The 23,444-nt window shown below is 45.4% G+C and overlaps 1 protein-coding gene across 3 annotated transcripts in view; it reads left to right on the plus strand.

Annotated features, from left to right (window-relative positions):
* Window positions 1-23,444, plus strand: part of RIPOR2 (RHO family interacting cell polarization regulator 2) — a 229,617-nt gene that overhangs the window by 101,182 nt on the left and 104,991 nt on the right. The window contains exon 1 of one of the 3 annotated variants that reach the window (XM_060614652.3): window positions 10,715-10,956. The exons of the other annotated variants lie outside the window; for them this stretch is intronic. Coding sequence (XP_060470635.1) covers window positions 10,896-10,956 — 61 coding nt within the window. The 5' untranslated portion in view covers window positions 10,715-10,895. Of the gene's footprint in view, window positions 1-10,714; window positions 10,957-23,444 lie in introns of those variants that run through there. 3 annotated transcript variants of the gene reach the window in all.

The following is a 23,444-nucleotide window of genomic DNA, read 5'->3' on the forward strand; positions in this document are numbered from 1 at the left end:
TACCATCAAAAATCGTGCTTATTAATCTACCCGTAACAACTCAACGAGGTCCTCTTTCAATTTTCTGGAAATTGCTGGAAAAACTGTGACCTGCCAAAGGACTGAGTACCCATCATTTAGTGTCATTCATGTTTTCAACAACAATATTTCATATTCTCCCTGGAGTTGGCACCCGGTGATTTACGCACCACAGAGCAACCTCTCGTCATAAAATTTAGGATGGTGAGAGGTGTACCTTGCTTTCAAAGTTCGGAAAGTCACGCTTCCTCATCTGGCCTCCCTTCTGTGGACAGAAATGCCCTTCTGGGTCTGGAGTCACAGTCTGGGAGGGAGTATTACAGCCTCCCTTAAAAGCCGCCCTAAATTTCCCACAGGCGCAAAGGACTGGTTCTCTCCGCCCTCTCAGAGTTTCTTTTCCTGACCACTTGTGCAGCTTTCCACGGCTCCCATACCAAGAAAGTGGTCCTGAGGTTAGAAAGGGGGAGGAGGGCACACTGCACAGTGATCTCTGGTTACTCTTCTAAAGTGGGTGGCAGAGCCCCAGAGAGGGATTCCCATCTCAATTCGTGTCACCACAACCCTGGGAGGTAAATGTTATTATCCAGTGGAGTCAAAAGTTTTCTATGCTGGAGAGCCCTCAGGATTATATTCTGGTTGAGCCAGAGGGTACAGGCCAGGGACTGAGTGTTACAGTCGTGTTTGTATAGTTAGCACAAAGTATTGATGAGGATTGTGTTTTCACTGGGGGCAGCTTGAGGAGAGAGGGCTGAACTCCAGATTACTGTTCCATTTCAAAGAGTCGGATTCAATAACTTCAGTCAGAGGGCTGGTAGTAGTAGCAAAGCCAGGATTGAAACTCAGTTCTGTCAGATCCCAGACCCAGTGCCCTTCATGCCATTTTTAAAAGTCACTAGCCGCAGACTAACCACTCCCGGGAATCATACCCAAAGCCCAAGGCTATACGCGCACAAGCCGTAGTCTGTGTGAGTCTGGCCACAGAGAGTGCTTTTGCTGGGCTCTCCTCCCTCCTTCCAGAGAGGAGTGAGCAGATGTCTTCACCGGGCAGTTATCCTCACTGTCTTCAGTCCTACGGAAGAGGACCATCCAGGGCTTTGGTCAGCCTGTTCTGGAGGCTTCCCCAGCACCCCCCACAAGTGACCCCGAGTGTGCTCCTTCGGCCGAGAGATACACCCAAAACCGGGGAGTGCGTGGCGGAAGGCTCCAGAGCATCTGGGCTGTCATCCCATGAGGTGGGCACCTTCTCTTGGCAACGTGAAAACATGAGTATCGTTAGAAACTGTGTTCCTTTAGTCTCAGCTCCTTGGTCACGGCCCTGTGCGGTTAGACGCATTTCATGTGCATTTTTACAGGCAGGTGTACCCAAAGATAAGATGATTTCTGGCTCTGTGGTTTTCTTCACCTTTTTCTTTCTTGATTCCAGCCCTTCCGCAGTTTCAATTCCTCTCTCCTACTTTGTTCTCCTTTCTGTTTCTGAAAGGAGAACATTTTACCCCTAATTATTTCAGATTCTTTCCCCTGCTCTGCAGTTTTTGTATCTAAACATCAAAAACATGTTCTAGAGAGACTGGGAAACTCTCCAGAAGTAGGTACAGAGAAAAGACTGTGATACTCATTCTCTATTGGAAGGAAAGCTCGCGTTGGATGGTGCCATTTTCCCACCAGTATGGCTTCTGCCTTAAAGCGCTTCTTCACAGGTGGAAGTGTCTTTTTCACAAGAGCAAGCCCTGAAAAAATGTTTAAAATTAATAAATAGAGGCGCCTGGGTGGCTCAGTTGGTTAAGTGTCCGACTTAAGCTCAAGTCATGATCTCGCGGTTCATGAATTTGAGCCCCATCTTCAAGCTCTGTGCTGACAGTTCAGAGCCTGGAGCTTGCTTGGAATTTCTCTCTCTCCCTCTCTCCCTCTCTTCCTCTTTCCCTCTCTCCCTCTCTCCCTCTCTCCCTCTCTCCCTCTCTCCCTCTCTCCCTCTCCCCCTCTCCCTCCCCTGCTCATGTGCACGCGCATGTGCTCTCTCTCTCTCTCTCTCAAATAAACATTAAAAAAATTGTTTAATAAGTAAACAGCTGATCATTATATAAACCAAATTCTCATGCCACAAAATAATAATACAGTACAACCTTGGTTTGCAAGTGTAATTCGTTCCAGAAACACACTTGTGATCTAAAGCACTTGTATATCCAAGCAAATTTCAAGAACCATTGGGTCAGTTGTGATCATACGATGCCTTGCATTATGTACAACTCGTATTGCTCGTTTATCAAGTTAAAAATTTATCAGAAATGTTTGCTCGTCTTGTGGAACACTCGCAGAATAAGTTACTCGCAATCCAAGGTTTTACTGTATTGTGTTGGTTTCCACATGCTCAGCGTAACACATGCACAGTCACTTATACATTTACTTAAATGTTTCCCACCGTGCCAGACAGAGAGTAGGCATTCGTGACTATTTTTCAAATGGATGGGTGGATGAATGACTCAGTGAAGGGAAGGATCGATGGATGACCACAGGTGAGTAAAGTTCCTCAAAGCAAGGACAAGGACTTGCATGTCTTTGAACTTCGAACACCCCGTATAGCACAAAGGGGGCACCAACTGTTTAGAGTCGTAAAAAAAAAAAAAAAGCTTTGCCAAGTTCCTGCACTTTTGACCTTGACGAGGTTCCATTGTTACACATAACCCAGATTGTCACAAACAGTCTTCGCACGGAATAGTTGCTTCGTACCGGCTCATGCTTACTGTTGTTCTCTACCCCAAATGCATTGATCAGAGCTGTTTGCCTCTGACACTGAAAGCAAGGTCCTTCGGTTATTGTTCCAGACTCACCTCTTCCTATCTAGTCAAACGACTCCCTGCAACCTACACCCTGTAAACTCTCCCTCCCTGACTGCCTAGCTGTGAGCACTGAGATTCTCTAGCCTTAGTCTTTCTATTCTAGTACGGATTTGAAGAGGCTCAGAATAGGCCACCCAAAAATATGCCACGTTGGCATTAGGATTATTTTTAGCTGATGGCAGTTGAGAAACAGCAGACACAGGAGAACTCTCTGCCCTCTCCCTTCCTGCCTAAATACAGGGCACACATCCCTCTTTGCAAAGGTCTGGTCTCTTCCATAAGAGAGAGAGGGACTCTTCATCACTGAAGACCACTTTTATCACCGGAGACAATGAAGAGTGTGCATGACAAATGTTATTAAACAACCCTTATGGATCACACATTTCCTGGTCACCCTCCCCCAACTTACCACCCCTAGGAGCCCAAACCTTCCCTTTTTCCTTTGTCTCGTCACTGACCCACAACTTACTGCTCCTTGTTAAAATGATATATAGACCAAGCGTTACCACTTCTCTGGGATTTTCACTTCTTTTCCATGAAGCTCCTGTGCACATAGAAATGTTAATAAAATTTGTACACTCTTTCTACTGCTAATATGTCTTTCATCAGTTTAATTCACAGGTCCCAGTTTAAGACCTAAGAGGATACGGGAAAGGGGTTTTTTTTCTCCCCTGTAGATTCTAGGGTGACTTCCCAAGTAAGAATTTTTGCCCTCGTATTCAGTTCACATTAGAGCTTTCCGCCTTTCACTTCATCATTATTACTCATTTTAAAAATGCTTATCGATCAATGACTTTCTTCCTGGTAATACCCTAGGAGACTGGAGATACAAAGTTTACGAAGACATAGGCTTTGTCTTGAGGAGGGAAGGGCAGGGGTGACATAGGCACATAAATAAATGGGTGGACCAAGGGATCAGGACAAGCATTTCCACCTGGAGATATCAGGGAAGGCTTCATGGAGGTGGTAGCCCTTAGATCAAGCTCTGAAAGGTGAATGGATGTGTCCAAGTTGGGAGGGCAAACAGGAGGAGGGGAGCCACATAAGGGAAGGTCTGGAGCGTCTACCGTTGGGGAGCTGTGGGTGGCTCAGCCGTCCCTTATGTTTTACACAGATGAGAGACTATGTTACATGGCAAGTGAGGGTGAGACGAGGGCTTGGGTTAGAACTCAGCTCCACCACAGGATGCATGACCTTGGGTGGGTTGCTTTACTTCTGGGGCCTTACAGTAAAATGAAGATAATACCAATTTCACAGAGTTGGTACGAGAATTCAGTGAATCAATGGACTTAGAACTGTGGCTGGCACCAGAGCAGTGTTAGCTGTTACGTGGTTTTTCCTTTTGCCCATTTTTTTGGCATTTACGTAAATAGAATCTTACAATTTAAGTTCTTATGGGGTTTTCCCGTCAACATTGTGTTTTTGAAATCTATCCGTATTGATGTTTGCCCCTGTAGTTCATTAGTTTTCCAGCTGAGCTAATACATCACACGTGTGTGCATTATCTCTCTAAGAGCAAGGACCATGTTTTCTATATTCCTTGGTTTCAAGGTGTTCTTGGTGGCATCTGTGGTTTGTTCTTTGAGACTAGTAGCTGTTTTTAGGGTATCTAAATTGGAGAAGACAAAACTGAGGGGAACTTACCAAGGGCTGTTGAGATTTCATACCGAGCACGGTGACCATTCATTCTCTACCCCCACTGAGGCTTCTGCCAGAGAAATGGCTCCAAGCTGCCCCATGAGAGATCTGAGCTGGATAATTATGATTGGATGTGAATGGTGGGCCACGTACTGTGCCAGCTCCTTTACATGAACTAACCTATTTAATCCTCAGAACAAGCCAAATGAGGAAGTGTATTAGGTTGTTAAGGCTGCCATCACAAAGGACCCCAAACTGGGTGCCTTAAATAACCAGAATTTGTTGTCTCACGGTTCTAGAGGCTAGAAGTCTAAGGTCAAGGTGTCCGCAGGGCCGGTTCCTTCTGAGGGGGGCGAGGGGAATCTGTCCCATGCTCTTCCATAGCTTCTGGTGGTTTGCTAGCCATCTTTGGTAATCCTTGGCTTTTAAACCCCTGCCTTCGTCTTCACGTGGTGTCCTCTCTGTGTGCCTGTTTCTGTGCAAATCCCCCTTTTTCATAAGGACAATTCATATTGGAATTAAGGCCCCACCCTATTGAAGTATGACCTCCCCTTAACCAATTACATCTGCAATGACCCTAGTTCCAAACAAGGTCACATTCTGAGGTCCTGGGGTTAGGGCTTCAACATATGAATTTCCGGAGGGTCCAGGGGACACAATTAAGCCCATCACCAGAAGATGTTATTTTCTCCATTTCTACATGAGCAAATAGGCCTAGAGAGATCATGCTCATGTGGAATGACTGGGGGTCCCTAGTGTGGTAACCCCAAGAGCTAATGGGAGGCTGTGGTGACCCAGATCATCCTCAAAGCTGTTTAGACCAGAGGTAACGGAGTGAGCTGGAGCTGGTCACATCTGCCCCTCACCCACTACGTGCTCTTCAGAAAGTTACTTAAGCTCTCAGAGTCCCACGGCTTCATCTGTAAAATGAACTAACGGCATCCCCCTCACAGGGCTGTGAAGGGTAAAGGGCATGGAGACGATGGGTAAGAAACGTAGTAACGTTCAAAACTGATAGCCCACCCTTCCTCCCAGCTAGTCCGAACCCAGATCTCCTGCAATTGGGCCCATTTTGCCTGTGTGTGGGAAAAAAACAAGTACCCTAAATTCACCCTCCTAGTAAGCCGTAAGTGTGTGTTACAGCACCGTTGACTGTAAACGCGTTGTTGTGCAGCAGATCTGGAACTTCTCCATTTTGCGGGACTGAACTCTATACCCATCAAACCTCCCGTTTCCTCCTGCCCTGGGCCTTGGCAACCACCCTTCTTTCCATTTCTGTGAATTTGACTACTTGGGGAATCACACAGTATCTGTCTTTTTGTGATTGGCTTTTTTCACATAGCATCACGTCCTCGAGGTTCATACAATGTGGTCGCATGTGACAGGACTTCTTTCTTTTGTTAGATTGAGTAATATTCATATATGTGAGATACACGAAGATATGTGATATTATATATATATGAATATATATACATATGTCACTTCCTCTATTCATTCGTCTGTGAGTGAGCATTTCGCTCGCTTCCACATCTTGACTATTGTGAATAATGCTGTAGCAACATGGCAGAGGAAGGATCCGTTCAAGATCCTGTTTTCGATTCTTCTGGGCATATACCCAGAATTGGGATGGATGGATCATATGGTAGTTCCATTTTTAATTGTTTGAAGAATCTCCATACTGTGTCCCATAGTGGCTGCAGCATCTTACAATTCAGGCCCGTTTTTTATTAATTTAATTTAGGTTAATTCAGTACAACCCTTGACCAGAAAAGTCATTTGAGTGGGAATCTGGGTGGGGGATGATGGCAGAAGGGCCAGAAAGGAGGGAAATGAAGGAGAGACAGAGAAGGCATCATCTCCGGCTGTCTGCCCTTCGGGATTTTTTTCTTTTTTTTCTTTTTTAATTTTTTTTAACGTTTATTTATTTCTGAGACAGGGAGAGACAGAGCATGAACGGGGGAGGGACAGAGAGAGAGGGAGACACAGAATCGGAAGCAGGCTCCAGTCTCCGAGCCATCAGCCCAGAGCCCGACGCGGGGCTCGAACTCATGGACCGTGAGATCTGACCCGAGCTGAAGTTGGAGGCTTAACCAACTGAGCCACCCAGGCACCCCTATTTATTTTTTTAACGTATGTTTATTTTTGAGAGACGGAGCATGAGCCGGGGAGGGTCAGAGAGAGAGGGAGGGAGACACAGAATCCGAAGCAGGCTCCAGGCTCTGAGCTGTCAGCACAGAGCCCGACCCGGGGCTTGAACCCACAAACCATGAGATCATGACCTGAGCGGAAGGCAGGCAGAGGATTGACTGAGCACCCCCCCCAGGCGCCCCTCCCCTCCGTGTCTCTCACGTGGGGAAGGGGCACTCTTGGCACTGGGGCTGGAAGTTCCTCCTCTGGAGCCACCGTCCCACGCGTTGTAGGAAGAGTACCAAGACATTAAATACCAGTAAGACCCGCAGTCATCGTGCACCCCCAAACATTCACATAGTTCCAGAACCTCCCCTCAGGACGGCCCCAGCCCTGGTTGAGGGCGATGGAAGGTTCCAGCAGCCCCCGAGCTGTGTGCTCTCTCTGGGAACCCCTCAGCAACCAGACGGCCGCAGGGGCGTCAGTAGCCCTTCCTCACTGACCCTCCGTGAGCTGGGATGCAACGCAGAGGTACTCTGGGGAACTGGAAGCCACCAGCGGAGGGAGGGAGCGGGGCAAGGACAAAAGCTGGGAGAGAATGTGCTGTGTTTGGCCGAACCTGCATTTCCCTCCAGTGAGACACCTGATAGTCCCTCATGTGAGCCAGGGGGAGCGCCTTTGGAGCTGAGGACTTGTGCCCCAGCCCCCCTGCGTTGTCCTGAACTTACCTTTAGCTCATTGTAACGTGAAGATCTCCTTCTGTGGGCGGGGTTTTCTGCCACTTTTTCAACATGCCAAGTGTGCACCAGCATGTTGACAAGTTAGGCTTGTACAACTGAGCCCTAGCACCTAGGTAATCCAATATGCCTAAGTTCCTTAACACACGTGCCTGCTCCCGCCCCAGCCCCCACTGAGGAAGCGTCCCCCCACTCACCCCAGGGGGAGTCGGGGTTTTGAGAGCTACCCCTCTCTCTCCTCACTTGTAACAAGGAATAGTAAGTTCTTTGCTTTCAACGTTTCCTCAGGTTGTGTTTGATTTAATGCACCCCAATTGGCAAACCCCTTGAGTTTGGTTACACTTCCTCGTGGCTGGACTCTTCCAGCCCCAATTCACACGCTCTGTGCTGGGAGAAGCTGGTGTCCTTTCAAAGGGGCAGTGAACAGAGGAGGAGACAGGTTCTTAGCTTGCAGCGGGCACCAGCAGTCTCTTCAAAAGCACTCAGTAACTCAGTGAAAAACCAGCACGCATCTACGAGCATGGCCAAAACCTAGACCACTGTCAATACCAAATGCTGATGAGGATGTGAAACCACAGAACATTCCTTCATCGCTGGTGGGAGGATAAAATGGCACAGCCCCTTGGGAAGACAGTCTGGAGGCTCCCTGCAAAACTTAACATATTCTTACCCTACAGCCCAGCAACTGTGTTTCTGGGTCTTTACTCAGTGGAGTTGAAAACTTGTGTCCAGGCAAATGCCTGCACAGGGGTGTTCATAGCAGTTTTATTTGTAATTGCCAAAACCGGAAGCAACAGAGGTGTCCTTCAGTGGGTGAATGGGTAGAGAAACTGTGGCACATACAGACCGTGGAATATTATTCGGTGTTAAAAAGAAATGACCTATTAGGAAGACATCCAGATGGCCAACCGACACATGAAAAAATGCTCCACATCACTCATCATCAGGGAAATACAAATCAAAAGCACCGTAAGAGACCACCTCGCACCTCTCAGAATGGCTAACGTTAACAACTCAGGCAACAACAGATGTTGTTGAGGATGCGGAGAAAGAGGATCTCTTTTGCATTGTTGGTGGGAATGCAAACTGGTGCAGCCGCTCTGGAAAACAGTCTGGAGGTTCCTCAAAAAACTAGAAACAGAACTACCCTACGACCCAGCAATTGCACTACTAGGCATTTATCCACGGGATACAGGTGTGCTGTTTCGAGGGGACACATGCACCCCCATGTTTATAGCAGCACTAGCAACAATAGCCAAAGTATGGAAAGAGCCCAAATGTCCATCGGTGGATGAATGGATAAAGAAGATGTGGTATATATATACAATGGAGTATTACTCGGCAATCAAAAAGAATGAAATCTTGCCATTTACAACTACGTGGATGGAACTGGAGGGTATTATGCTAAGTGAAATTAGTCAGAGAAAGACAAAAGTCATAGGACTTCACTCATATGAGGACTTTAAGAGACAAAACAGATGAACACAAGGGAAGGGAAACAAAAACAATATAAAAACAGGGAGAGGGACAAAACAGACGAGACTCATAAATATGGAGAACAAACTGAGGGTTGCTGGAGGGGTTGTGGGAGGGGGGATGGGCTAAATGGGTAATGGATCATTAAGGAATCTCCTCCTGAAATCAGTGTTGCACTAGATGCTACCTAATTTGGATGTAAATTTTTAAAAATAAAATTAAAAAAAAAAAAGAAATGACCTACCAAGCCATGAAAAGACATAGAAGAAATTTAAGTGCATATTACTAAGCGAAAGACACCAGTCTGAAAAGTCTCTATTCTGTGTAAGTCCAACTATATGACATTCTGGGAAAGGCAGAGCTTGGGAGACAGTATTTTAAGATTAGTGGTTGCCAGGAGGTAGGTGGGAGGGATGCCTGAACAGGCAGAGCGCAGAGGATTTGGGGGGCAGCGAAACTACTTTGGATGATACTCTAATGGTGGACACGTGTCGTTAAACATTTGTCAAAATCCACAGAGTGTACAATACCAAGAGTGAACCCGAAGGTAAACTCCGAACTCTGAGTGATCATGACGTGTCCGTGTAGATGCACCAGTCGTAACAAATGTGCCTCTCTGACGGTGGATGCTGGGGATGACGGTGGGGGGTGGCAGTGGGGGAGGGTGTGGATGTGGGGGGAGCAGGGTGCATATGGGAAAACCGGTACTGCCTCTCGATTTTGCTGTGAAACTAAAGCTGCTCTAAAAAAAATAAAGTCTATCAAAAATATATTCTTGGGGTGCCTGGGGGGCTCGGTCAGTTGAGCGACTGACTCTTGGTTTCGGCTCAGGTCAGGATCTCACAGTTCATGGGATCGAGCCCCGGGTTGGGCTGTGCGCTGACAGTGCTGGGCCTGCTTGGGATCCTCTCCCTCCCTCGCTCTCTGCCCCTCCCCCACTCGCGCTCTCTGCCTCTCTCTCAAAATAAATAAACTTTAAAATGTTATTTATTTATTTATTTGTTTTAAAACCCTACTCAGGAAATAAAGTTGCCGGAAGTAAACACTGGGGGCTACCAACTCCTCACCATTATCTCTGTTTGCATTTTCTGGGCTTCTGACCATCTGTGAGGTCTGGCAACACGATGGAGAGCTCTGGGAACCCCCCCCCCCCCCACTATGAAATCGCAGTATCACTCAGGTTGGTGTTTGAATAGCCATGGAGAACGTAGCACACTTTGGGGGGTTCCATATGGCGATGCCAGCCCCCGCCCCCACACTCTTGTGAAAGCGCACTGCTTACTCCTGCCTCTGGGAGGAGCTGCCCTTTTGAGTCACATTTTCTTCTTTCTTCTTTAGCGATCAAGTCTGAAGACCCAGGCTGGGTAAATAGGGTGAAATGGAAGCCATTCGACCCAAACTAGTTCTCTGTTGCTTGACCATAGATTGAATTGAGCCGCTAAGAGCCCAGATGTGTGCTGAGCTGGGCTGGAACATTACAGAGTTTCTCAGCCCCAAAGGCAAGAGGTTTGCAAAAAGGAAAAAGGCAACTTCTTCGGAGTGAAACCGAGGCTGCGTCCCTGCAGGTGCCTCTTTGGTGCAGCGCGGCGGCTTTTGCTTTCAGATAAATTGTCACTGAAGCAAAACCGAGATATGAGAAACGTGAACCCCGTCTCTTTCAACACGACCCATTGTGTTCAAATTCATAAGTACGAAAGTTGAAAGCTCACCTTCCTCCTTAAGAAAATATGAAAGTTGTCGCTCTGAAGGAATTCATTGCGCTCGGCCTTTAAGTTCTATCTGTGTTCAGACCCAACCGGATCTGCAGCCCCCTTCCAAAAGAAGTTCTTTCTTCTAGGGGGGGCGGGGGGGGGGGTGAGAATCACCCCACCTGGAATGCAGGCTTGGAAAGGCTCAGGGAGCCTATTCATATGAATGAAGCTGCTTGCGGAGGGCAGATGCGGAAGCTGCCTTCCCTGAGGGCTTCTGCAACCCTCAGAGAGGAAATTGCCCCTGCGCACTGTGGCGGTGGGAACGGTCGTGGCTGCACACCTGCCGTCACCCGCGGACTGCCGCCCTCTCCAAGATGCAGTATCTGGACCCCGAGGAGCTCCCGGGCGAGGAAGAGGATGACATTTTTGGTGAAGGTAAACGTCTTTCTGGCAGGCACCATTCCGGTCTACTTTGCTTCGCTTTGGAACTTTTGCCCAGCTTGGGTACTTTGAAAGCATCCTGGTGGTTGTGGATATCATCTGGGCACCAATGAATACCAGGCAAAGCAGGAGATGAGGGAGTTGAATGGTTCCTCCAAATATCTTGTTTTGGGAAGTCATGACTAGATAAAGGTTTAGTTTAGGGAGGAAGGTAGTACAAGATTATGTCTCTTGTCCCTCTTCTGTGCTAACACCTTAAGGGACAGCTGTCATGGTGCTTTGCACCCAGCAGAGCTGCTAAGGTAGCAGCTGGACAAGTGGACCAGGGATGGTTGTCCGTGGTACCATATTGCTTTGACCTGCGCTCGCTGCCTCTCCCCCTTCTCCCTTTCCCCTTGGATCATTTTCTCTTCCTCAGACACATTTGGCACCCCAGGTGTCCATGCCCTCTTCCTCTTCTTCCAGGCTGGGATGCTAGCTTCTAATACCCACTGGTACCATATGGGTCTCCCCTCTTACTTCATGGCTCTTCCACGAGCAGACCTGTGCGGTGGGGGTTTGGCTGTAAGGGTTGTGATTTTCATTAGCTAATCTAGTAACCTACAGGTGTCTTGGTCAAATGCTACCAATGATATGGGCCATAGGTGAGAGCTTTTCTAGAATTTGAAATGGTCGAAATAAATGGTAATGTGGACTCGGGGACACTCTGAGTGTTTCAGTGTATCTTTCTGTTATTTTTCTCTGGCCTCAGAAATATTTAAAATCCTGATGGGAATTGCATCATAACTGAAATCGGGTTTAAGAATACCAGCTCAAGCTTCGTTGGTGCTTGCCAAACTCAGTCCGTTGCTTTAGTTTGATGACAGCTATTTAGAGCCACTTGAACTTTGGCCTCAGATATTTACTCCCATCAGGACTTATAAAAAGGCTCACAACTAGGAAAATAAACCTAGACTGGACAATCTGGTCATTTTTCACCCAGCCCCCAAAACGCCCAGGCCACATTTCCTTCCCAGAAAGGGAGTCTTTTGCGGGTAACTGTGGTGCTAATGAGCGCCATCTATAGTCCAATGCGCCGCACTACAGTTTATGTGTGGCCCCCACCCCCAAGGAGGGCTGAGATGTCAGTACAGCAGGGCTCGGTGACCTGTAGGAGCTCTCCCATGAATATGCAGGGTTATTAAGGTGAGTACTTCAGCCTCGACAAGCATGGTGAAGAGTCAGGTTGGGAGTCAGACAGGATTCAGATTGAAATTCTCATTTGCCATGAACTACTTTTGTGGTTTACGCAAGTCCTTTAACTTGCTACACCGAACCTCAGTTTCCTCAGTGGTAAAATGACACAGTACCAGCTACTGGGTTGTAGACCATCTTCAAAATAGGTTCATAATGTTTGCATTGCACTTCACCCGTGATATGCTTTATACTTTCTGGGCTCAATTTCTCACCTAACTTCATCTCCAAAGATGAGAGAAAGAATGCTTCTAAGTCCAACATCCGGTGTTATTTTTATTCAGTACTCCAAGCTATGGCTCATGTTGGCCAGTTTATGCGAGCGTTTGTCTGGCGGGTGACTCATTTAAGCAAGTTCTGTTGGGAGTGACAGTCAACAGGGGGCCCAGCTGTTTAGTTAAACCGCCTGGCTTCTGCCACTTGAATCACTCTGTGACTTTGAGCAGGTTACTTCATTGCTCTGTGCCTCAGTTCACTCACTGATAAAATGGAGTACAGGGGCACCTGGGGGGCTCAGTCAGTTAAGCGTCCGACTTCAGCTCAGGTCATGATCTCAACGGTTCGTGGGTTTGAGCTCCACGTCAGGCTCTGTGCTGACAGCTCAGAGCCTGGAGCCTGCTTCGGATTCCGTGTTTCCCTCTCTCTCTGCCTCTCCCCCGCTCATACTCTGTCTGTCCGTCTCTGTCTCTCTCTCTCTCTCTCTCTCAAAAAATAAACATAAAAAAATTTTTTAGTGGAGTACAAACCTCACAGCCAGTTACAGGGAAGTGCTTGGAATAGCGTCCACAACATAGTAAGTACTCAGTAAATACTCGTTCCTACTATGTAGTCACAAAAATGGGTTTATAGAGAGGCTACAAGGTGATGTAGAACAGTTTTTGTACATGTTGGGTCAGCCTAGGACTTATTTATAGAACTCAGCTTATACAAAGTAGGGAGAGAGCCCAGATGTCCATCAACTGATGGATAGATAAAGAAGATGTGATAGCCACCTATGGTGGAATACTACTTGGCCATCAAAAAGGACGAAATCCTACCATTTGCAACAATGTGGGTGGAACTAGAATGTATTACGCTAAGCAAAATACGTCAGTCAGAGAAAGACAAATACATGATTTCACTCACATGTGGAATTTAAGAAACAAAACAGATGAACATAGGGAAAGGGAAGGAAAAGTAAGATAAAAACGGGGAGACAAACCATAAGAGACTCTTACATACAGAGAGCAAACTGAGGGTTTCTGGTGGGAGGTGGGGGATGGGCTAGAAGGGTGACGGGCATCGAGGAGGGCACTTGTTGGGATGAGCACTGGGTGCTGTATGGAAGTGATGGCTCACTAAATTCTCCTCCTGAAATCAGTATTACACTACATGTTAACTAACTTGGATTTAAATTTTAAAAAAAGAACTTCAGCCTATAAGCAAGTTTTCAGAGGTTATGATATGGTGAAAACACATCAGGCAGGTTGCTAGGAGCTCGCCTGGAGCTCTGCCCCTGCCGTCACAGGCGTGTGGGGTCCTGGACATCATTTCATCTCTTTGAGTCTTACCTTTCATCTAAAACAAGAGGGCCGATGACACATCCTGTAAGATTTCGGTTTTAAAAATTCCAGCATTCTATCGCTCAATCTTCTCTGCACAGCGGCATACATCTACCTAGAAGAATTCATGTTTGCTCTGTTTCACCCAAGCTTTTGGCTCATTTAGCCTGCCTACGAAAGCAGAAAGCTTTCGGTACAATGAGTTTTCTCTAACATAACGGAAGGAAAATGCCCAGGAGCTCGTTACTAAGGCAACCATATTTCCTTGCAATGGACACATGTTTAAAGAACACTTTCCCCCTAAAGGGACACAAATTTAGAATTTAGGTCCACCTGCTTAAAAGTGTATATAAATCCATTTCGATTTATGGACCTGGGCAAAAAAAAAAAAAAAATGAGTCATGCTCACAATATTTTTTAACTACCTTTCTGAAATCCTGTTTGCTTCAGCTATTGTTTTCTGTGGTTAAAGAAGATGTTAAGGTTCACAGAAGTGAGAAGCATTGGTGTATAATTCTGTTCTGTTCTAGGGGAGAGTTGCAAATGGTTAGTGAGAGAGAGAAGCAGTAATCTACCTACCCTCCAGAAACCCCAATATTTCTATATTTACTCCTCTCTCTCTCTCTCTCTCTCTCTCTCTCTCTCTCTCTCTCACACACACACACACACACACACACACACACACAATGCCTCAGGTTGGCTTTCTGAATAACCCCAACACCATCCTGCCTTTTAGAAAATGGTTACTACCAGGTAGACTTTGTTCTTTCTTGGGGGGAAATGATTGATTTGATTACCAAGGTATTGAAAAATCAGTCAGTGGAATCAGATGCTCTTTTCCCGTCATTATTTCAAACTTATCAGATTAAAAGGCTTTCATCTGTTTTGTCACTGTGCCTTCTTGACAGGCTGGTGTATGTTAGTAGAACCTAGCTGGATGGATAATAATAGTCATGATAACTCTAACAATTATGGCGGTGATAATAGTAATAACAGAAAAAAAGAAAAAAGCCTCACGCACAATGGAGGCCCTTGGCCAGCTTTCAGGAACAGAACGGAATTCGCGTGTGGGAGGAAACAGTTCCCCAGGTGGTGGTCAGTGGCTGGTTCAGCAGCCGAAATTATTCCTTGGCCCAAGTTAAAGCTGTAGCTGCCGTTTTCCTCAGAACCACAAGTCACTGCCCTGTTTTCAGCCCTGCTCAATAATCTGCCGTCAAGTGCAATGGATAGAATAATAACACACCACGGGGTCTCAGTTACGCGTGCAAAATATTTCTCAGGCTCCTTTTTCCCAGGACACTCACATGCCTCATAAGATCTTGCTTCTAGAAAGACCGTAGGGAACGGCAAAGCTTTTGCCAGACTGTCGAATGTTCTTCGGAGCTGGTACAAGGCAGCATAGCATGAGAAAATTTCCCATCCTGGATCACTGTGTCTAAGAAAGCTCTCAACCTTCCCAAAGGAGGGGACCCCTCCCAGGTGCAGATGAGCTGACAGAAGAGAGAGCACTCATTTTTTAAAAATTTCTTCTAGAGAGCATGAGCAGGGGAGGGGCAGGGAGGGGCAGAGAGAGAGGAGGACAGAGGATCTGAAGCAGGCTGTGCATGGTCAGCACAGAGCCCGATGCGGGGCTCGAACTCATGAACCCGGAGATCACGACCTGAGCCAAAGTCAGTCACTCGACTGACTGAGTCACCCAGGCACCCCTAGCTGTCTGTTGCTCTTAAGCAGACCAGCAGATATTTAAGAAGCAATACCACTCACTTTGAACCAAACCTCTCTCATTTCCCCAAGCCAAGTCAATTAGCACATTTTCCCTTTCAAAAGGCATTGCAGCTTAGAGAGAGCAAGAAAACTGCAAAAGATTTATCGAAGAAAAAGAAAACAAGAACTATAAGTAGAGTGGAGCGGATGCTGATTCTCTGTCTTTACTGCTTACGAAGCCAAGGTAGATACTTTTTAATAGGTCGGCAATAACAGTCTTTTCTAATCTGGCATATTTGGAAGTTGTTTACTGAATCACATGTGCCCTTTCTAAGATTAAGAGAAAGAAGAAAGGAAGAAGAGATTCAATTCCCAATACGTACAAAAGCAATGAACCCTAAAAGTTCAGTCTGGTGAAGTCATGCCCTCTGTGGAAAAAGTCTTAAGAGATGGAACATAAAAATACGAACATAAAGATAGAACGTAAAGATATGCGTCTCGGCCGGGAGGAGGCGGAGCTTTTTGTCTGGTTATGCCACATTTTACGTTGTATAAATATAATTGCTAATCAGCTATGTTGGACCTTCCTCTGAGAGTCCATACCTGGGGTCCTCACGTGGGATTAGAAAGCGGCCAAGAAGAGGTTGCCCTAGTTTCCAGAGTCGAAAACAGCCGGTCACTCTTGGCTGTTGTGATTTGCCAAGTCGGCTTGGGTCAGGTCCCCCTCCTCACGGTCCTGGATAAATGCTTCGCTTGGGAAGTCATTTTTCCTACGTTGTCACCACCGGCTCCGGAGCCGACACAGACCTCCCCGTGGTAACTCATGCCTCTGTGACCTATGTCTTGGATTATTGCAAAACATTCCCTTCCCATAGATGTCTAGGAAGCTTTCTTTGGTGCCAAATGGATGGTGTCATTTCAGGGACAAACGAAAATAGCACCTCGCACGAAAGCTATGCAGGCTGTTTTAACCACAGGTCCACCCCCCCCCCCCCACCCTTGATTTATGGTCTCGAGTGACCTCAGAGTGACCTATTTAGATCAGGCCAAAGCCAAAGGGGCCCAATGGCACAAATAAAGCATTTTAAATGCTTATCTAATATCTTTATGAGGCAGCCAGCCAAGTCTTTTTAGGAATGGTATAAGATATGCTCACGTATATCTTTTATAGGACATGAGAGCGAAACGTTATGAGCATACCCGTTGTCTGTGTAGCCAAAAAAAAAAAAAAATGCTTTGAAGCAAAGAAATGTGTAGTTATTATGGCCAAAAGAGTGAAATAAATTGGTAGTATTACCCTCCCCCCTTGATAGAAGTCACTTGACTTACTCAAGTCAACATGTTCACTAGAGATGTGGTTTCTCCAGTTAACTATTCCTCACGTGTTTTATTGTGCTCAGTGAGTGTCCGCTCATTCAACTTCTCATTTATTTTTGGACGGCTACATTTTGCCTATTGATTGTTTGCCAGGCAGCTGTGATGTCGAACAAAGACGTTTATGATTCAGTGGATTTCAGAAGAGGTTTTACAGAAGGAAGAGGTATTCGCTGAGTCAAATTGCAATGACTATCTCAGCTACCAGGACAGAGAAGAGTTAGAGAGGAAGGGGGAAAAAAAATAGTAACCGGTCTCAGCAAGCAAGTAAAATGGAGAAAAGAAAATGAAACCAACGCGCAGGTGCCGGTGGGATGTTGACCTATTCAGTACGTTCCAGGCCGTACTGGGGGCTGGTTTCTGGGGAGGCTGAAACGTGAGTGTACCTGGCTGCGTGTGAGGGTGATGATTCGACAGCATGTGTCCAACCTGGAATGAAGGAGGCATCTGATGAGAATCTGAAGTGTTCGATCCTTGTTGGCAGATACACCAGGTTATTTAAGCTGGAAAAACCCTTTGTGCTGTGTAGACAGAACGTATCTCATCAAGCACCTAGAACTTCCCTTCCAGGAAAAAGAACAATCTACTTGATCAAGTTTAGATATTTTTAAGAGAAAGATTTTGACCCATGCCGGGACAGCAAAGGGCGGGAATAAAGGTCAGTTTTACTATGGAGGGCAAATTAATAACTTATATCAGTATCTCTCACGCATGGACTTTCCACATCTTACACTTTTTCGTGCTTTACCTCGCTGAGCAAATGCTTCAGGCAGAAGACACTTAAAGGTCAATGATGGATTCAAAGTAAGAATCGCGGGCCTTGAAATATAAAAGTGAGAAAAATGTAAACTTTCGGAGGCATGAGATGTCCGTTTTCCCAATTGAGGGAGGAAAAAAAAAAAGAACCCTGTCAACTTTGTAAAGATTTTCAGTAATAGATAACCTAGCAGACAGAGAAGACACCTTGAGGGTGTTTTATCTTCTGCTGTATTAGGAGTTGTAACCCTAGGAAATGAACATTTCTAAATAGAAGAAAGAACAAGATGCCGTCTTCTCGAAAGCGATGAGATTATGGTGCCATCTTCTCATTGCAGTGTTTTCCTTCTTAGTCTTTGTATCATTGGGGTTAAAAGTTTAAATATGTATACTTCACAACTCAAACAGCAACAGGGGAAAACCAGCTGGGCCCTTCTCCCTCTTGACTTCATTCTAAACCATCCATTCAGTATTAAGATGTAATGAGCTAAGAAACAGGAAGAAAGTAACTTGACTTTTAGACCACAGTTTGAGTCAGCTGGCTGAGCAGTTGAATTTAATTTTTTTCTCTATAAATTGGCATTCAGGAAACTCTGAGAAAGAGAAAATATGAAAATATTTTCCGTGGTGGGATTTTTCTTCCTATCTGTAACAGCACAATGAACTGATAGATGGTATTTGAAGAAAAGTATGTCCGAGAATCAAATATGCAGACGTGATTTGTGGAAGGCACTTTTAACCACTTTCAGATAAATTATATGACTGAAATATTAGGAAAAACACACCTTTCTCCTTCAGCTTCTGGTGGATATAGTGAGGGGTACCAGGGATGTCTTTGGAGTGGGACATGTTCAGCTCCCTTTTAATCTCCATTGGTATCCCTAAAAACTGAAACTTAAGTTCAAATTCTAAGTCTTAATAAAAAGCACGATGAAAAATCTTTTTCAGAAAACATGGCTATTTTGAAGGATCTAAACTCCGTGTGTAAAACTGTATGCTTGCCCTGCAAACAGCTTCTAGCAGAGGGCCAAACCCCTTTTCTGGCCATATTGCTATATTAAGTACTTTGCTTAGAATTTGAAGCCACCATTATTTTTAAATCTTTGGTTATTACTATTCAGACTTCAAAACTGAGGGCAGGTAGCATAGTAGAAAGAGTAAAATTTTTGGACTCAAGAGATCTATTTCAATTTACTAGTAGTTTGACTTTAGGAAAGTTACCTAACCGTTCAGAAGCTTCGTTTACCTTCTTCCACATGGGGATGATGATAATAATGGTGATAAGGATGATGTTGGGGTGATGATGGTGATGGTGATAGTGATGGTCATGGTGACGGTCATGATGATGATGATGGTCATCATGATGGTGATGATGATGGTGGTGGTGATGACCGTGGCAGCCACGGTGGTGGTCTCGGTGATGATGATGCTGGTAATCGTCACCTCCAGGGAAAATTGCTGTGAAGTTAAAGGAGATAATGTATGAGGTAATGGAAACCATTAAGGGCTTACTATGTAAATGTCAGTTATTATCGAACTGAGGCCCCAGCCTCCCAGGTCTGTGCAATTCCCTTCTTCTCCTACTGCCTGTGATCAACAAAGACACAAGCTGATGAGAGCAGAGTTATTTAGACAGTGCATTTCAAAGGCTTTCCTGGGAATACAAAGGTGCGTCTGGCTCATGAATTAACAAGCCTGGCTGCTTTCTGATCTCCACCGTGTAACCAAAGCAGAACTCAGAATAACCCCATCATTTGGCACAGAATAAGTATGTGACTTCCTACCCATTTTGTTTATTGTTAGCCAGTCTGGTCTCCCTCTGAAAATTCTTTAAGTATTGAAGAGTAATATACGCTACGGCAGTTTTCTTGTGGAGAGAGTCCCCTTGCCTTGGCCAGGAATTCTGGACATCAGAAATCATGTCTCTACCAGTGTTTATAATAATATACAGTCTCTATTTCCTGGATAAATATTTACTTGCAGTAAACATAGCACACTGTCTCCCCCATCTCAGTAATCTTAGAAAGGCTAGGCTCTCTTTATTTGTTAAAACATTTCTAATTTAAGGATAACATCCATTGGAATTTGAATTACATACATGTTACAATATTTCAGGATAGCAATTAAATGAAGCTTCTACAACATCCCTTCTAGTGGTGTTTTGTTTGGTTCTTATTTCCATTGCTTTTTAAAATAGTTTCTTTCTTTTTTCTTTTTCTTTTTTTTTTTTTTTTTTTGAGAGAGAGAGAGTGTGTGTGTGTGTATGTGTGTGTGTGTGTGTGTATACACCCAAGAAGGAGAGGGACAGAGAGAGAGAATCCTAAGCAGGCTCCATGCTGTCAGCACAGAGCCCGATGTGGGGCTCAAAACTACAAAACCAAGAGATCGTGACCCGAGCTGAAACCAAGCGTCGGTCACTTAACTGACTGAGCCACCTAGGCGCCCCTAAAATATTTTCAATGATAAAACCTCCTGGAAGAAACTGTGGTGATCTCTTTGTGTATATTTTTTTTATAAATATGTGAATGTGCACACACATGCACAGGAGAACATATGTTAGCTCAGTTGCTCAATAATCATTCTACACGGGTTAGAGAACAATTAATACGATCAACCTGCTGTGAACTCATCAACAAATATTGATTGAGCACCACTCACTGAAAGTTATGACCAGTGCACATAACTGATCCTTGAGGGCAGAAACTGTACCCGCTGTGGCAGGGTAGACTAGTGATGGGTCAACTCAAATCCTCCCCACTCCTGGAGAGACAGATGATGGTAGGTCAAGAGCATCGTCATCTGCATGAGAAAAGCAACGCATTCTGTTATTTACAACACAGGCTACAGCGAAGAGGAGAGGACAAAGCCCCGTGCATCTTCCTAACACTCATGATACTTCAGAAAGACAGGTGCTTACGCCTTTACAACCTACTAGGCAACGCTGAGAACCGCACGCAGTGAGTCAGTGGCCCTCCACCCCATCTTGACCTACTCAGAAGTCAAGTCAACCAAACTACAGCCTGCAGGCCACTCCCAGCCCGCTGCCTGTTTCTGCGCACAGCCTCCAAGAAAAGAATGGTTTTTACAGAAGAACATTTGCAATTGAGTTGATGATGGAGAACACTAAACACTGAACTCCAATTAGGTGAAATGTTATCCCAAAGAAGAAGAATTCCATTCTTCTCTTAAGCAGACCAGTATTGCGAAACAAAAAAAGTACTCAATTATTACATTTTAAATTTTGTCGATAAAAATATGTGATAATTTTGTTTTCTCTCATTATGTGGAGGTATCTACATAATTTCCTTGTTTTTACCTCTTGACTCACAAAGCCTAAAATATTTGCTGTATGGCTCTTCATAGAAAAAGCCAATGTTACCAAAATTCCAAATCATGTTGCCTCTTGAGGTCATTGATTTCTTAACTGTGTCTCCCACCAGCTCTTCCCCTTTTCACATGTGCTGGGAAGGTCTTAGAATTTTTAAACCCCCATTTAAGAGGAGCTCTATTCCCCTTTTATTGCTTTAAATATTCTTTTTAAGAGAATATATGTCAGCATATGACACTGCTCTGTAACACCAACTGGAAGGATGATGAAAAATCTGTGGTCCAAGGCAAAGTCACAGACAGGGTGCCCTGGTTGGGGAGGCCAGAGAAGGCAATACCACTCAAGCAGGAAACGCAGTGGAACTAGGGACATGTTCTCCCAGCCCATTGTTGAATGAGGTGAAAGAAAGTAGCACACAGGGGGTGTCCAGGGTCCTTTCCACTTATTTTTTTTAATATTTACTTTTGAGAGAGGGACAGAGTGCAAGTGGGGGAGGGGCAGAGAGAGGGAGACACAAAATCTGAAGCAGGCTCTGGGCTCCGAGCCATCAGCACAGAGCCCGACACGGGGCTCAAACTCACCAACCGTGAGATCGTGACCTGAGCAAAAGTCAGACGCTTAACGGACTGAGCCACCCAGGCGCCCCGGGTCCTTTCCACCTATATACCTCTGCATCACTTCAAGGGATTTTTCTCCCCATTTGACTCTTTGGGTTCACATGTGTCCAAGGTCTGGAACCCTCGGGAACTCCTGGTAAGGAACGACTGATGTGTGAGCATGACTCCAGTCCTATTCTCAGCTCTTCCCCCCACATCACCGCCAGTCTCCCAGTTCATCATGGGTAGAATCACTCAAAGAAATCAGAAGTGGAAATACATTACCTTGGCATGAGAAGATTACATGGGATTAGCAGAGCTTTGATCATCCCAAAACAGTGCTGGCTCTTGTCCACGGCCTTTTGTCTGTAATGCAGACCAGTGTGTGTCCACTTAGCCTGCATGTTAATTGGAGGACAAGGAAGCCTTTTCAAAATGGGCATGAAGGAGTGAGGGAAAAGCACCACCCCACACACTTATGCACATTTAGTGGGACCACTCGGCTCCTGGTTGCTAAGCATGAGAAGCAGCAGGAATATTTAGCTCTACTGGGCAGCGTTGAGTAGTTCTAACTTGCTGGAAGGGAAAATATCTTGTTGTTAAAAGCAGTCAAGGAGCCATTGTCCGCTGTTGGTGAGAACGTAAAATGGTGCAGCCTCTGTGGAACACAGTATGGCAGCTCCTCAAAAAATGACAATTATCATATGATCCAGAAATTCCACTTCTGGGTACACCTCCAAAAGAGTTGAAAGCAGGGTCTTGAAGAGATGTTTGCACACTCAAGTTCATAGCAGCATTATTCACGATAGTCAAAAGGTGCAAGCCACCCAAATGTCCATTGACGGCTGAATGGGCAAACAAAATGTGGTCTATATGCAATGGAATATTATTCAGTCATAAAAAAGGAGGAGATTCCAAAATAGGCTGTAACATAGATGACCCTGAGGTCATTAGCTAGGTGAAAGAAGCCAGTTACAAAAATAAAATAACGCCCCACCAAATACTGTATGAGTCCACTTATATGATCTAAAATAGTCAAATTTCTGGAAACAGAAAATGCAAGGGCGGTAGCCAAGGGCAGGGAAGGGGGGATCGAGGGTTGTTTAAGGGTAGAGTTTCAGTTTTGCAGGATGAAGAGAGCTCTGGAGAAGGGTGGTAGAAAGCGTGAATGTATTCCATATTACTGAGCTGTACCCTTAATTATTAAGATGGTTAGTCTTCTGTGTATTTTACCACATGTATATATCTCCACATTGTTTTAAAAAAGTTAGGAATAGCTACACTAAAACAAACAAACAAGACAGCGAAGTACCGGGTGGTTCCTGAAAGTCTGCAGAACAGTTGCCTTTTCTTGAATCGCATAAATTTAACGTAGGGACGGAAGTTCCGTGAGAGACAGAAGTGGTTCCGGGGAGCGGATTCTGACCACGGCTGGGCGTACCTGATACAATCCTAGAAAGACTGTGTTCTTCGAAACAAATGTGTAAGAGTCAGGTATGGGAATTCTTTCCACCAATTTCTGCCTGGTTGGGAATCAGTTTTTAGAATCTCTGCGTAAATATATTTTGAGATGAGCACTTCCTGAGGAAGCTCTTGAAAGGAGTCGCAATCATCAGAAGAGGCAGTCCCCCTCAGGAGGTTATGAACTATGGAGGCATATAAGATTTACTTTTTTGGCTGTTTAGAGAAAACGTATTGAATGTCTACCATGCACTAGGTTCAATTCTTGTCGGCTCCCGGGCCAGCAGTGAAACATAACAAAGCCCAGCCCTCATGAAGTTGTATTGTAGTGAAAGGCGGCCAGACGCTAGACAAGCAAGTAAAGATAGGATGTGTCAGAGGAGAGAAGCGTTATGAAGAAAAATTGAGTGCCGGCTGAGAAGGATAGAACATGGTGGTCAGGGAGGCCTTTGCTGACAAAGACCCGGAGGCTTGATGAACTGTAGGTCT

This window comes from Panthera onca, chromosome B2 (genome assembly GCF_046562875.1).
Source record: "Panthera onca isolate mPanOnc1 chromosome B2, mPanOnc1 haplotype 2, whole genome shotgun sequence".
In the NCBI taxonomy this organism is placed as follows: domain Eukaryota; kingdom Metazoa; phylum Chordata; class Mammalia; order Carnivora; family Felidae; genus Panthera; species Panthera onca.